Source organism: Carcharodon carcharias, chromosome 3 (assembly GCF_017639515.1).
Source record: "Carcharodon carcharias isolate sCarCar2 chromosome 3, sCarCar2.pri, whole genome shotgun sequence".
NCBI lineage: Eukaryota > Metazoa > Chordata > Chondrichthyes > Lamniformes > Lamnidae > Carcharodon > Carcharodon carcharias.
Genome location: NC_054469.1, coordinates 147,760,115 through 147,774,295, shown reverse-complemented (window position 1 = coordinate 147,774,295; position 14,181 = coordinate 147,760,115). Strand labels below are relative to the sequence as shown.

General features: G+C 39.9%; 1 protein-coding gene across 1 annotated transcript; it reads left to right on the top strand.

Moving 5' to 3' along the window:
• The first annotated feature begins 21 nt into the window (after positions 1-21).
• LOC121275788 (homeobox protein Hox-A1) lies at positions 22-2,313 on the top strand. The gene is made up of 2 exons (XM_041183414.1): positions 22-751; positions 1,212-2,313. Exons 1-2 carry the CDS (start codon positions 127-129, stop codon positions 1,562-1,564), a joined length of 978 nt encoding a protein of 325 aa, XP_041039348.1. The 5' UTR covers positions 22-126; the 3' UTR covers positions 1,565-2,313.
• The last annotated feature ends 11,868 nt before the right edge of the window (positions 2,314-14,181 follow it).

Here is a 14,181-nt window from a genome sequence, read left to right as displayed (position 1 = left end):
ACGTGACGACACTTCACTGTATATTGATATCATTTTCTTTCAGCCCCATTGAGGAAGTGGGCAAGTTGGCACGGTTCATCCAGGTTGGTGGACAGTCACTTTATATGCTGGTTAACCCAGTGACAGATGGACAATGCAAGGATGAACTCCTTCCTAGACTATTCCATCATTAACGGAGAAACTGGGACCTGTTCTTCCAGAAGTTACCATGTAGATCCAGGAATTACAACTTATCAGTCTTGTGCCGTTAGTAATAATAACTGCAGCGCTGATGACCGCTATATCGTGAGCAGAAGTGTCCAAATGGGTGCTCCTCCTCCTCATCACCATCACCAGACTAGCTACACACATCACAGCAACCTGGGCATCTCCTACAGTGCCCACCCCAACTGTGGGGCAGGATACCCAGCCCAGAGCTTTAACACAGGCTACAGTCATCATTACTCATTGAACCAAGAGACGGATGGCAACGGAGGGTACCCTCAGTGTGCTCCTGCTGTCTACCCTGGAAACATTGCCTCAGCTATCAGCCCTCATCATCACGGCTATGGCGGGATGGTGGGACCAGGCCAATATTCCCATCACCCTTTCGGACAAGAGCAGCAGAGCTTAGCCCTCGCTGCGGGTTGTCACCCTCTGTCACCCGTTCATGGCAGTCATCAGGAAGCCTGCTGCTCCCCGTCTGCTGAGACCCCTCCCCCAGCACAGACCTTTGACTGGATGAAAGTGAAGAGGAATCCTCCAAAAACAGGTAAATTCGACTTTCCAGGTACATTCGTCTCCACAGGTAACTGCAAGGTGAAAAACCGATAGTAGCAAATGTGCTGGGAGAAGTGATTATAAAGCGTGTCAGACTCGGGTTAAAAAAAATTTAATCTGTTGCATGTTGCTCAAACTGATCTGATGACCGCACCTTTCGTCTACGTTGTCTTTTTTTGATCTATTTCTTCCAGTCTTATCAGCATTATGTGAAGCATAATTTAAACTTCAGCTAGCTGATGACATGTAACAGTTGTAGAGTAATCCTTTTAGGCTTTTCTGACAAGACATTTCCAAACTACTGAAACGGTAATGATTGATTATAAATGCAGTAAAACTAACCCAGCAGTCCCAAGCAGTTGTCACATTCTATCTTTCAAATCCCCTTGACTTGCCTGCTTTCTGATAATTTTTCTTGCCCGCCCCCCTCCCCCCTCCCCCCTCTGATTTAGGAAAAGCCGGGGAGTTTGGTTTTGCCGGTCAGCCAAATACGGTGAGAACCAATTTCACCACCAAGCAACTTACGGAGCTGGAGAAAGAGTTCCACTTCAACAAGTACTTGACCCGAGCCAGGCGGGTGGAAATCGCTGCTGCCCTTCAACTTAACGAAACCCAGGTAAAAATATGGTTCCAGAATCGGCGGATGAAACAGAAAAAGCGGGAAAAGGAGGGTCTTACCTCAGCTTCCCCGGCCACACCTGGGAGTGAAGCAAACACAGAAGACACCTCAGACAAATCTAACTCTACCTCATCGTCTCCCTCCCCATCATCATCTACCTCAGACACAATTAATACTTCAGGATGAGACATTCCGAAAACAATCCCATAGTGGGAAGCAATTACTTTGCTCGTTGTTTTAAATTAGAAGCGAAAGCTGCAATGCGATAGAAATTTCTGGGAAACAAACCAAAAGATACTTATTTTGTTTTTGAGGGGAAAAAAAATCTGCCAATCTCTCAGCGAGCCAGAGATGCACTATTATAGAAGTGTTTACACTAAGAACCAACTACTGTATAATATAATTGTCCTATTTTAATTTAATGTGTTGCATATATATTGTAAGCTGCGCTGGTTGTATATATTTTGTCAAGAGTTTTATCTTTTTACGAGTATTTTCTAAAAATAATACTGAAAGCCAGGGTCAAGCGACCATTATATGACGTAGATGTAGAGTTTTTATAAGCAAAATGTGATCAATGAATCGAAGTGTAAGTGAAACATTTCTTGTACTTGCAGAAAGGTGAGCTGAGCAGGTTGGGGAGCTCTCCTTAAACTGTGGAAGGTTATATGTACAGAAATTATCGTATACTTCATTGCACTGGGCTATGTAAAATTTGAACGATATTAAATATGTGTCCCCCTCCCAAAAGTACGTGGATTTTCTCAAGACCAGCAGTAGTACCTTGTTAAAATACCTCAAAATGATCACGTTTACTCCGATATCTGTTGGACTTGGTGTCATGAGCTACCTGTTAATGTAATTTATAGCCAAGCGATTGTTTAACTTGTGATTTGTGTCTGGAATTTTGCATGATGCAATGCTGTCAGTGTGTACCTACCCATTACTGAGTTTTATCAGTTCTGCTGTGTGACTAGATGTATTGTACAATCAGCACGTGATTTGAATCAGTTCTGAGACTTTCTGTGACTGAAGTCCAGAACAGAATTTACGGGTCCAAACAATAAATTCTATTAAAATGCTGCGCTTCCCTATGATAATCAAGCAGGTGGCCGTTTCTCTTCCCTCTTCATTAACTTGCACACTCATTGACTGTGTTTAAAACTTTTTCTTCCTTCAGAAGCAGCGCACTTTTGACATCATACGCATTTAATTTACTTCAGATTTTTAATAGTTAAGACACGGGAGAAAATAATCAGGTTTGTTGCTTCAAGCAAGTTGAACCTAAAGTTAAATGGGACAAGTTTTCTGCTCATAGGAAAGACCTGCGGGTCTTTAAAGAAGTTTTTAAAGCACTGTTAAATGCTACACATAGTAGATCTAAACACTGACCTTTTCACCTTGAATGGCTTATTTACATATATGTAAACAGCACGCTCTCCAACGACAGTCATTGTCATCAGCTAGCTTCGCATCAGATTTTGCAACATAGAATTTACTGATTTCACATAAATATATTCGATTCAGCGAATGTAAAGAAATGAAAAAATACAGTATTATCAAAACAACATTCTGAACTATCTAATCTCCTCATATCGCTTTGACTGAGCAAACCGCTGACGCCGCGTGACCAGAATGTCACTGGCATTTGCTTCAGAATCAACATGATTAGATGCAGTTTGGTGTCAATAGCAAAAGTCGATGGTGTTTTAGGGCACGTCGGCCATATCAAGGGAGACGCCTGCTATAGAGCTGTCTGCCTTTGGAAGATTGGAGTCGATGCAAAAGAACTTCAAAGAAACCTCCAACTTCTGTCTTATTTGATACTCAGCGTTTCCAGTATCGCTTTCTGTTTGCTAAAGGAAACTGCTTTGGCAAAGTCAAAACTCGGAAACAACTAAGCAATCCCTTTTTTTGCACATCCGTCTAATTCTTTTACAACTATTGGAGCGGATGTTTATTTAGTGCGTCATCTATTCTCTTAATTGCAATATATTAAGAACACATAGAGGTTAAAAATATTTAAAAAGTGCTTAAAACAACTTCAGATAAAAGGCAAAAGAAAGACTTGCATTTATATAGCGCCTTTCACGACCTTAGAAAGCCCCAGTTAAGTACGTTTGAAGTGTAGTCGCTGTCGTAATGTAGAAAATAAAATGAATCTAACTAGCCTGGAAATGCAAGTCACGAAGTAGAATAATTTAGATTTTGTATAATGCTTCATTTCTAAAAGTTCAATTATAATTATTAGGGGCTCCCAGACAAACTGTTACACAGCTTTTGGGTCAGTTATTGTTGAATTTCAAGCTCCCCACTATTACCTAGAATATAATGGCTCGCCATCTGTTGCTAGTGATTGGGTGTAAACCAATCGCCGTGGAATCCGTTTGCTTTCTCGCTCTGTACATCTCAATCCTGGCTATTATGAACATTCAGTACCATTCTATGGAAAAACGAAAGCAGATTCTTGCTCCACTTTAAGACCTCTTATCAATTCATGCACCGATCAGTTAATACGTATGACATTTAAATACTGATGCATTAACCATTACCGCTCGCACGTTTCTACACAGCAAAACAACTATATCATATCTTGGAAGATGAAAGCTTAAAGGAAAAATTACCAATGGAGAACAGTAGCCTTGAGCTCACTTTCCATAACGATATGTTACGATTTACTGGGGCAACAATGGCAGATCTTTACTACACTATCAAAGCTTTCAATTTGAGGTGGATTGTATTCAGAAATATTGGCAGTGACGATCGAAATTCACCGTAATGTCCTGTGTTAAACTTGGTTCAATCATCTAATATCTAACACTGAATGTTGAATGAGTTTTATCTTGTTTGGGGTCTGTGCTAACTATTCCTCCTGTACGATCCCCAGTTTTCATTACTCTTTATTTTTACATTATGTCACTTTTATACAGAATTGATCTATCATGAGCACGGTTGTCTTCTTCGAAACGATTTTTTACATAACAATTCGGCGATTTAGCTGGAGTATCTCACCATAAAATGAGAGTTCGTTCATTCCTTTTGAACGTTCACCCTCTTGAATTTACCTTTTCCAATGTAGAGACTCTGCATTTTCCTCCGGGGCAATCAGATTAAAGCTGATCAATATTTACTCAGTGTGAAAGGCTGACTGAAAACCCCATAGCTCAGAAACTGCTCTACTCTGACTGCTCAGCCTTGTTTAATTTCCAGTTCACCGAAAGTTCAAGCCGAAATTAATTCAGTGTTGGGTCATTTTCACATTAGTCCTCCCGTTTTCGCTCGGGGTGAGCCCAACTACAAACTCCAGATAAATTCCTTACACCAGCGACATCGTGTAAGCAAACCGCGCATAATTACAAGAAAAAACCCTCTCAGAATCCGTACCAAAATGCAGGGTATTAAGCAAATTGTTATCCTTGTTTCAGGTCAAAGTTCATTCTATCACTGAATAAATGAATATTTAATTATACTTTATTGCCCCATTCTAATGACAGGTCACGTTCTGAGTAATCTTCTCTATAAACATTGACGTCCTAATCGATACTGGGTTTAGTTTTATGACAAAGGAGACAGAAATGGTCAGCCACTATTGCAGGACTAAACGAGACTTTTGTCAGTTGATATTGTTTTAATATAACGATTTACTTCGTTGATAGATGACAAATTACAATGCAGTCCCGGGTTATTTAGCATTCATAAAGCCTATAGCCTACAATGCAATCCTAATAGATTGCTAAAAAAAAGTTATCAGGAACGTTTACATATATTGGGACCAATTTTCCCAAGCTATAGGTTTGTGTTTAGCGTCGGTCCAACTAAAATTCTGAAATACTTTTCCGTATTTGCAATGTGCGCATTAGTGATGAGAGTCAGTATGTGTATTACTGTATACGTTTATGTAAGAAGTCAAACAATATTCAAAGCCGCTAATAAGACAGAGCTCAATTAGCTATGCGATCCGAAAATCAGCTCATATTGAATCGATCTAATTTAAAAGTAAACTACAGTGAACTAGTCAATGTTTCCTGAACGCATTACAATCATGCTGTAAATACCAGTGAACGACCTCTTTGTAAAATAGTCAAATCAGCTCTTCAACTCTCAATCATCAATCGCCACTGGACAAATGGTCTAGCTGAGGCGACTTGACAGGATGAAGAAAAATTTAAGCGAAATGCACACATAAGACAACGGAGATAATATTGAGGGAACATTTATGACATTGGATGGGGGAGGAATAAATTTCGGTCAAGTGCACTTTCAGTTACCAACAATACAAATAGTTGTGGACAAAATATGTATGCCAAAAGCGTCTCATCAGGAAACGCGCAGGATAGATTTAAACTGAACACAGAGGTACCGAACTAACAAGATTTGGGTTATTCAAAGCACAGGTTAAATAGTTACAGAATTTAAAGAAATCAGTTTCTCTCTTTTCAATAACTCCAAGTTCACAAATTCATCTAAGTTTATATTTAAACCCTTTCAAACGCATGCGCTTCCAAAAGTGCGGTCTCACATGTTCTTGGCATCAGGAGATTAACAACGTTTATTTTTGCTTCTCTGAAGAGGCGTCTAATTGTTTTTGCGCATTGTGAGAAATAAGGAAAAGCATTTCGGGATTTTTTGTAGGTCTCGTTTGAAATATTTTCAATATTTATTAACTTAGGCTGACATTGTTTGATTTAGTTGGGCGATACTGCTGTCGCCCAGAACTTTTTTGTAAAAACAGAAATCAATGAGTGTTTCTTGCACTTACATATTCACTTTAATAAAAACACGCGTGAACTATGCAGCAAGTACAGTATTAATCTACACCATAAGACAGCAATTTGTTTCGAAATAATTAACTGAATCTATTCACAGGACAATCTCAGTTTTTGACCTTTTGATAGTTTTGCCCATAAGGTTAAACAAACGTACTTCAGGTTGTAAGGGCCGATTCATCATTTTAAGAGGCCATGCCATGGAGTTAGAAATGCAATAGCTGCTCTCGAGTAATATCTAATATTTTACATTTGGAAACAAAAAGCGAGTTTAACAGTGCATTCAAAATAATCAGCTAATCAAATATCGCGCTACAGAAAAAAAAAGCCAAAGCACATTACAAATCAACACCCACTCACCCTGTCTTCTGTCGACAGACAAAGATATAGACATTGCTAATGAAAAGTAGAAATATTCAAATACACTCTACAATCGCTTGTATCCAACGCTTTTCCAAATATTGATACTGATGAAGATAGTATTGTTGAAGAGCGGCGGAACTTCTTTTATTTACTAATAGAAGATGTACAATTTATTTCATGAAACGTTAATGTTCGTGCATATGGTCATATGTGCTTATAGATATTTACATACAACCCAGGAGGCGGCCTTTCTCTCGCCTTGTAGCATTAATACAGAACTTCCAAATACAATAACATTGATCGTTATTTTAAACATAATTTTCGCAGTTAATACCAGGAAGTGTGGAGAGGGGAAATCGATATTAGTCAGAATGGTAGATCATATGCACAGTTTTCAGCGATATTTCACACAACCACAGTTCACAGAAGTGCCCTTCCATTTACTTACATAAAATCACATTTTCAAAAGCGATCATTGCAAAATGAAAACAAGTTGCTCAGAGCTAAAACAGAATTATTAAGAAATTAGATTATTTTTCGTTCCGTTGATGTTAATAGAAACATGCAAGTCTTTGCTCATTGTGAAATGAGGGAAACACTTCCTGCGGCATTACTCTGCATCTGGGATCCGTTTCGATAGTCCCGCTATCAATTTGCCCTAAATCTGTGCTTATCATTACAGCGTCGTGAGTTAAGCTGTAGAGTAGCAACATCTCATGATCAAAACTTTCTTTTACGAAAGTAAGTCTATCTTTAAAGCTTTTGAAGGTAATTTTGCAAATATTGAGGTGGAAACAATAGAATAAAGTTGCAAAAGATTTTTTACTAAGGGTTTTATGCATATTTGTTGCGCGCAGAGGCTCATTCTTTGCACCCTTTCAGCAAGAATCGTGTCCTTAGCTGGTGTTAAATCAATCACTAGACGAAAAAATAAAAGTGGATGATCCGATCTGCTAGAAATTTCAGGCTGGAGATACCCTTGTCATGTGGCAGTACTAGAAACCTAGAGCGGGATTAAGCTTCTGTAACAATCTCTGCCATTCAGAATACGTTATCATCGAATGGTCACAACATAGAGGGATGCCATTCGGCCTTATGCTGTAAATTTACCATATTGGCCGCAGTCAATTTCCAAACTTTATAATCTACCTGTCCGTGACAAGTCGTGTCCAATTACCCCCAAATATGTTGCCCCTTCCTCTAAGATTCTAAAGAAAAATGAAGTAAATCAAACCTCGGGGCAAATGCAATATTTATTTCAAAAGATAGAATGCCAATTATTTACGAAAATGAAGCTTTCCCCGTCTTCGTTCCTGAAAATTACACTGGTCACCAATTAACTGCCAACAAATATATAACCAGTACAAGCTTTTATAATATCTCTTTAAAAACAAACACTGAATGTGAATGACTGTATTCATGTCCGCATTCTGTTTGTCTCAGCACTGTGCTTCGAGGGACAGTATGGTAAATGATAACCTCCCTTCCCCACCACCCCCACCCACCGCCCCCCCCCCCCCCCCCCCGCCCCACTCCAATCAAACCACAGGCAATGAATGTAGGTTTAATTTAAAATATCTCCTTCAGCACTTAGGGCAATTGAAAATTATGAATTCGTTGTAAGCGACTAATAGTCTGGCCATTCTTATATAGTTGTCCAGCTAGCATCCGGTTTGACCGCCGTCTTCGGTTCCATGTCTTGGCTGCTATAAAGAAGACATAAAAGTTTCGCATGAAGTTGCAGTAGATCGCAGGAGGAAGGGACACGATGTCACCTCTTTAATCTTTGATTTTTCACAATCTAAACTGCTGGTCTCGGTTTAGTTCGGCGCCTTTACTGCGCACACTTGGACTCTTTGACTCCTTTAGAACCTACAGCATCAACATTTTTTGTGCCGTTTTTGTAAAATCATTTCTCTAAAAACAGGCATACTTTCCTCCTCTTTCGTCTGTCTCAGAATTGTGTTCATCTACAAGATCAGGAGAGAAGAAAAAGCCATTGGTGCTGTGTTGAGCTCTTAGTGAAATCGATGGTATTTACATGGAAGGAGCATTCGGTTTCACACACGCCGTTTAGAGATACTAACTGGTGATCAACTTAAATGGCATGTTGAATTGTACTGCAGTTTGCCTGCAAATTGTTCACTTTTTAAACGTTTCAGGCCTGTTGTTCTTTTTGAAAAAAATAATCATTTCCAAGCGTTTATATATATTTAAAAAAGTCATCCTCTACTCAGATCCACCCTTCAATTTCAAAGATAGGTGGGAATGAAAACAAGCTTTATAAATTAGAATCTCAGTGAGGTCTTAAACTTCATCATCAGACTCCAACTGTGTCCTTTAAAAATAAGGTGACTGTTCTGGTGAACAGAGTATTCATTATTATGTATATTTTGTTTGCAAAAGGCCATAAATCCTAAAGATCATTTTTTCTCTTATAAATATAAAAACAAAAGAACTGCGGATGCTGGAAATCCAAAACAAAAACAGAATTACCTGGAAAAACTCAGCAGGTCTGGCAGCGTCGGCAGAGAAGAAAAGAGTTGACGTTTCGCGTCCTCATGACCCTTCGACAGAACTTGAGTTCGAGTCCAAGAAAGAGTTGAAATATAAGCTGGTTTAAGGCTTTCTCTTGCCTGTGCATAATTTAAATCCAAGTGCAAGGTTGCTATGAATACCCTTTCCTAGTACTGTGTGCCAACCAGTATTGAAACTGAATTATCAAGCTGGTATGCAGCATATACTTGAGGCAATGGCCAGGGAGAAGCACTGGTTCATTGTACGGGCTCAGATGGCATGAAACTATAAAAGGAAAATTACTGACTTGGTTTCTCAGCATAATTAAAGCCTAGTATTGAAGTACAATAGATAATTATAGTAGATAGGGTTTTAAATTATTAAAGGGTAGATATGGGAGGGTTCAGGAAAGGGTAATTCAAAAACAGTGAGAGAATTGTTGAGTAAAAGCAAAATGCTGCAGATGCTGTAAATCTGAAATAAAAACAGAAAATGCTGGAAAAGCTCAGCAGATTTGGCAGCATCTGTGGAAAGAGAAAAAAAAATAACATTTTGAGTCCATTTGACTCATCTTCAGAATTGCTGAAGATGTATAGTAGGGTAGCAAAGTAGCTATTTGGGTAAAAATCAGCAGAGTATGTCAGGGATAGAGAGCTGACCAATGGTAATAGGGTTTTAGTGGCTAGGATGGCATAAGAGGGAAACTGAAAAAAAATGTTAATAGCACTACATTTGAATACATAAAGCATTTATAACAAAATATATGACTTAATAACACAGCTAGAAATAAATGGGCTTGATTTAAAAGCCATTGTGCAGATATGGTTGCAGAGTGACCAATGTTGGAATTAAATATTCCAAGATACTTGACCTTCAGAAGAGATACTCAGAATGGAAAAGGAGAGGGTAGTCCTGATAATAAATGATGGGATAAAGACTGTAGAGAGAAGGATCTTAGCTCAAGAAAAATCAAGATTTAGAATCAGATTAGGTGCTGCTAAGAAACAACAAGTGATAGAAAACAATGTGGGAGTAGTTTATGGACACCCTAACTCTGACTCTGCCACAGTACTGGAGCAACTCTTACCAAAATCAGAAATAACATCCTGTATGAGTGTGACAAAGGTAAACTTTCCATTCTCATCCTCTTGACCTATCTGTAGCCCTTGACATGCCTGACCAAACCATCCTCCTCAAAGACCTCTGCACAGTCATCCAGCTGGGTGGGACTGCACATGACTGGTTCCATTCTTACCCATATAATCGTAGCCAGACAATCACCTGGACTGCTTTGTCTTCCCATTCTTGTATCATCACCTCTCGTGCCAAGGATTGGACACTCTACAGTCTGCAGCTTTTATTTAAACCCATTTATTTCTAGCTGTGCTATTAAGTCATCTGTTTTGTTATAAATGCATTATGCATTCAAATGTTGTACCTTTAGCTTTAATTTTTTCAGTTTTTATTTTATGTCACCCTAGCTACTAAAGCCTTATTACCTTTGGTCCACTGTCTATCCCTTCTTGACATACTCTGTTGATTTTTAAATTATTTCTCATCTACATGCAGCCCTTGGCAACAACAAGTGTTCAGATGCCTGGGCCATAAGGTAGGATTCACTCCCTAGATCGCTGCTCCTCTCTTTCCCACTTCCCTCTTCTAAGACGCTTCTTAAAATCTACTTTTTGACAAGGATTTTGGTCATCCACCTTAACATCACTTTTTTTGGCTCGGTGTCATATTTTGTTTTATAATTCACTCAAGGACTGTTTTATTATGTTGAACACATTTTAGAAATACTAATAGTAGTTTTCACCACATTATCTGAAAACACTGCATCGGTTTCCATGCACATGCAACCAGCTTTATCTCACCACCACCTCTCTGGATCCCTCCTGTAAATTGTCTACTCATCCAGTACTGGATGAGCAGAAATGTCCTCTAATTAAGGATTAGGAAGACTGAAACCATAGTCTTTGGTTCCCATCACAACCACTGTTCACATGACACAGACACCATCCATTTCCCTGGCAACCGTCTGAGGCTGAGCCAAACCCTTCACAAGCTTGGTACCATATTTTCCCTGAGATGAGCTTCCGACTAGATCTGTGTCATCATTATGACCATCTACTTCTATGTCCATAACATCACCTGGCCTCTCACTGGTTCAGCTCATCTGCTGTTGACATGCTTATCCATTGTCTTTGTTACCCATGAACTTGACAATTCCTATACACTCCTGGCCAACCTCCTGCCTTCTACTCTTCATAAACTTGAGATCATCCCAAACTCTGCTGCCCATATCCTAACTCGCATCAAGTCCCTTTCATCCATCAATCCATCACCCCTGTGCCCCTGACCTATAATGGGGATCCTGGCCAAGTGACACTTCAGTTTTAAAATTCCCAAACAAAAACAGAATTACCTGGAAAAACTCAGCAGGTCTGGCAGCATCGGCAGAGAAGAAAAAAGTTGACGTTTCAAGTCCTCATGACCCTTCAACAGAACTGATTTTTCTTTACAAGGAGAGGGGTGAAATATAAGCTGGTTTAAGGTGGGTGGGGGTGGTGGGGGTTGGGGGGTCGGTGGGGGGACAAGTAGTGGGGGGGCGTGTTGTAGAGACTAGCAAGCAGTAATAGGAGCAGATCATCAAAAGATGTCACAGACAAAAGAACAAAAGAACACAGAGGTGTTGAAGTTGGTGATATTATCTAAACAAATGTGCTAATTAAGAATGGATGGTAGGGCACTCAAGGTATTGCTCTAGTGGGGGTGGGGGGGTCATAAAAGATTTAAAAATAATGGAAATAGGTGGGAAAAGAAAAAGCTATATAAATTATTGGAAAAAAACAAAAGGAAGAGGGAAGAAACAGAATGGGGGTGGGGATGGAGGAGGAACCTCAAGACCTAAAGTTGTTGAATTCAATATTCAGTTCAGAAGGCTGTAAAGTGCCTAGTCGGAAGATGAGGTGCTGTTCCTCCAGTTTGCATTGGGCTTCACTGGAACAATGCAGCAGGCCAAGGACAGACATGTGGGCAAGAGAGCAGGGTGGAGTGTTAAAATGGCAAGCGACAGGGAGGTTTGGGTCATTCTTGCGGACTGACCGCAGGTGTTCTGCAAAGCGGTCACCCAGTTTACGTTTGGTCTCTCCAATGTAGAGGAGACCGCATTCGGAGCAATGAATACAGTAGACTAAGTTGGGGGAAACGCAAGTGAAATGCTTTTTCACTTGAAAGGAGTGTTTGGGCCCTTGGACGGTGAGGAGAGAGGAAGTGAAGGGGCAGGTGTTACATCTTTTGCGTGGGCATGGGGAGGTGCCATAGCTGGGGGTTGAGGAGTAGGGGGTGATGGAGGAGTGGACCAGGGTGTCCCGGAGGGAACGATCCCTGTGGAATGCCGACAGGTGGGGTGAAGGGAACATGTGTTTGGTGGTGGCATCATGCTGGAGTTGGCGGAAATGGCAGAGGATAATCCTTTGAATGAGGAGGCTGGTGGGGTGATAAGTGAGGACAAGGGGGACCCTATCATGTTTCTGGGAGGGAGGAGAAGGCGTGAGGGCGGATGTGCGGGAGATGGGCCGGACACGGTTGAGGGCCCTGTCAACAACCGTGGGTGGAAAACCTCAGTTAAGGAAGAAGGAGGACATGTCAGAGGAACTGTTTTTGAATGTAGCATCATCGGAACAGATGTGACGGAGGGAAATTCCCATCCTTGTTTTTAAATGCCTCCAAGTTCTCACCTCTGCCTATCTTTGCAATCTGCTCCAACTGTATAATACTCAAGAGATATCTGCTATCCTCCAATTCTGGCCTCTTGAAATTCCTCAATTTTAACAGATCCACCATAGGTGGCCTTCTCTTAAGCTGCCTAGGCTCTATGTTCTGGAGTTCTCTTCTTAAATCTATCTGCCTCACTACCTGTCTTTCTTCCTTTAAAACATTCTTAAAATCTGCCTCTTTGCTTTTGGTCATCTGGCCTGATATCTCCTTGTGTGGCTTTGTGTCAAATTTTACTTAATAACACTCCTGTGAAATGTCATGGGATATTTTATTATGTTAAAGGTGCTATGTAATGATGTCATTTAAACTGAAGGTGCACCTAACAAGGGGAATGCAGCAATCATGGAGCATTTTCATCTTCATAAAGACTGCAAACCAAATTTGCAGTAATGTTGTGGGGGACAAGTTAATGGAATGCATTCAAGATAGTTTTTTGGATCAGAATGTCAAGGAACCAACTAGGGAACTGGCTAATTTAGATCAAGTTTTTTGCAAAGAAAAAGGGTTAATTAATAACTTTGTAGTAAACGAGTCTGGGAGAACAGTGATTATAATATGATAGAATTTTTTATTGAGCGCTCATACTTTCATTAGGTATGAAACAATGGTTTTAAAGCTGAACAAAACAAACTATGTAGGTATGAGGACAAGTTTGCTGGGGCAGACGGGGAAAGTAGATTAGAAGATGTGATGGCACATTGACAATGGCAAACATTTAAGAATTATTTCACAGCTTGCAATAACACATTGCCTTAAGGAATAAAAAACCTATCGGAAAAGTGGTCCAAACATGGCTAACAAGAGGGATTAAGGACAGTGTTAGATTAAAGAAGTTTATGGTGTTCTCAGGAAGGATAATAAATCTGAAGATTGAGAGGATTTTGAAATTCAGCAAGGGATGACAAAGAAATTGATAAAGAATGAGAAAATAGGGTACAAGGGTAAACTAACAAAAGACAAAAAACAGGTTGCAAAAGCTTCTATAGTTATGCTACCATGAAGATATTACAAAAGTGAACATGGGTCCCTTAGAAGCAAAATAGGTGAAATTATAAAGGGGAATAAGGAAACAGCAGTGAAATTAAACAAATACTTCATATTTGTCTTCACAGTAGAAGACATAAAAAGCATTCTGGAAGTAACGGGGGCCAAGGGCCTAGTGAAATCCAGCAACCTAAGGTTATTAGCTTTAGTTAAGAATTAATATTGGAGAAATTTAATGGGACTAAATATGAACATATCCCTTGGATTAGATGGCTGACAAACTAAGACTGTAAAAGAGGTGGCTGCAGAGATAGAGGGTGCATTGGTTTGGATACTCCAGTATTCCCTAGATTCTAGAAAGGTCCACATGGATTGGAAGGTAGCAACCATGAT

Bases quoted from the DNA above. Each gene is read 5' to 3' on its own strand.
- LOC121275788 (XM_041183414.1), top strand. From the start codon at position 127: ATGGACAATGCAAGGATGAACTCCTTCCTAGACTATTCCATCATTAAC. The intron at 752-1,211 runs GTAAATTCGACT...CCTCTGATTTAG, and splicing joins GAGGAATCCTCCAAAAACAG to GAAAAGCCGGGGAGTTTGGT.